The sequence below is a fragment of the Arachis ipaensis genome, chromosome B06 (genome assembly GCF_000816755.2).
Source record: "Arachis ipaensis cultivar K30076 chromosome B06, Araip1.1, whole genome shotgun sequence".
NCBI classification, from domain to species: domain Eukaryota; kingdom Viridiplantae; phylum Streptophyta; class Magnoliopsida; order Fabales; family Fabaceae; genus Arachis; species Arachis ipaensis.
This window is the reverse complement of record NC_029790.2, coordinates 109,068,635-109,070,017: the sequence shown is the minus strand read 5'-3', so window position 1 is coordinate 109,070,017 and position 1,383 is coordinate 109,068,635. Positions and strand designations below refer to the sequence as shown.

Genomic DNA, 1,383 nt, shown 5'->3' with positions numbered 1-1,383 from the left:
TTTTCCGTCTGTAATTACAGATGAATTTTCCGACAGATTTTTCGTCTGTAATTTGAACTTTGAAAAATCATCCCACATTCTGATTACAGATAGAAAATTCGTCTGTAAATCCGTCAGTAAGGTAAAATAGAATTTTTTTATTTTTCTAAATGCAAAATAAACTTGTTTTCATATAAAATAAATATAAATTTAATACAAATTTTTATCTAATTTGTATTCGAATATTTATGAGAAATAAATGCTCGAATCTGTTGAGCATGTTTACCTGGCCAATTTCAAAATCATTTTGTTTTTCTTTTGGGTCCACAGACTGGCCAATCCAAACAAACACTTCTGCACTTCTTGTACAAATCAATCAAATCATTTTTCTCTGAGTCAGATCCCCTATAGTTTGCTTCAAACTCCTCAATATCAGCTTCAGTGACCTGTTAGCAAGTATCATAAAACCTTGTAAATGCAAATAAGAACTGTGCGACAAGAAATCAGAACAAAATCAGGATCTACGCAAACAACCTTCTTGTACATTGTTCTAAAGTAGTTGTGAAGATTCTTGACAACATCCCCGGCAAGGTTCTGATTTTCAGAAACAAATATAAATGAATAATGTTGATGTACATGACACGGAAAAAAATGCTGAAATGCTTATATTGCATTCTGCTGTAATAAAATCATCATAACAAGAGCAGATTCCTCCACCAATAGTTGACAGACCATAAAAGTTTAATTTGAATGAATCTAGAAAAATGCAAATTACAGATATGTTATCTTGTGGTTTCAATGTTGTAAATGCATCTACAGATACGAGAAACCAAGAACACTCACAGCATCATCAACACAACTAATCTTATCATAAATGGCTCGCTTTTCTTCATCCCCAAGAATCGAGATAACATTTTTCAGTTGCTGAAATTTTGCTTTAGCTCTTGTAAATGATTAATTGAACCATAAACATCAAATTTAATAGATGGTCAGAGGCCTAATTAGACAAAAACCTGTTTGATGCTATTGTTAAATGGAGTGTTCAAAGAGCTTCAATAGTATTTTGCTGAGAAGATACTAAATTTTTATGGATATTTCAAAAATGATGAATCTCTTAGAAGGATCACTATCACACTACAGCAAGAAGCAGCAGCAAAAGAAAAAAGATAGTGCAGTGAAAAGAAACACCAAAAATTGAAAAATCATGAGGAAAAAAGTTTCAACAACAAATTTTAAATCAAACTAATTACTAAAATAAAAAAAAAAATAAATCTAACTAAACCTAATCTAATCAAAACCTAAAAATTCACTAATCAGAAAACAAATCTAACTAAACTAATTACTAAAATCAAACTAATTAAACAAAATTAATTGAACTTAACAGAAATTAAAAGAATAAAAGAA

General features: G+C 29.6%; 1 protein-coding gene across 1 annotated transcript in view; it reads right to left on the bottom strand.

Annotated features, from left to right (window-relative positions):
* LOC110263464 (chaperone protein dnaJ 6-like) overlaps window positions 252–1,383 on the bottom strand; it is a 25,501-nt gene continuing 24,369 nt past the window's right edge. The window contains exon 5 of the mRNA XM_021104768.1: window positions 252–425. Within this exon, the coding sequence (XP_020960427.1) occupies window positions 282–425 (144 nt within the window). The 3' untranslated portion in view covers window positions 252–281. The remainder of the gene's footprint in view (window positions 426–1,383) is intronic.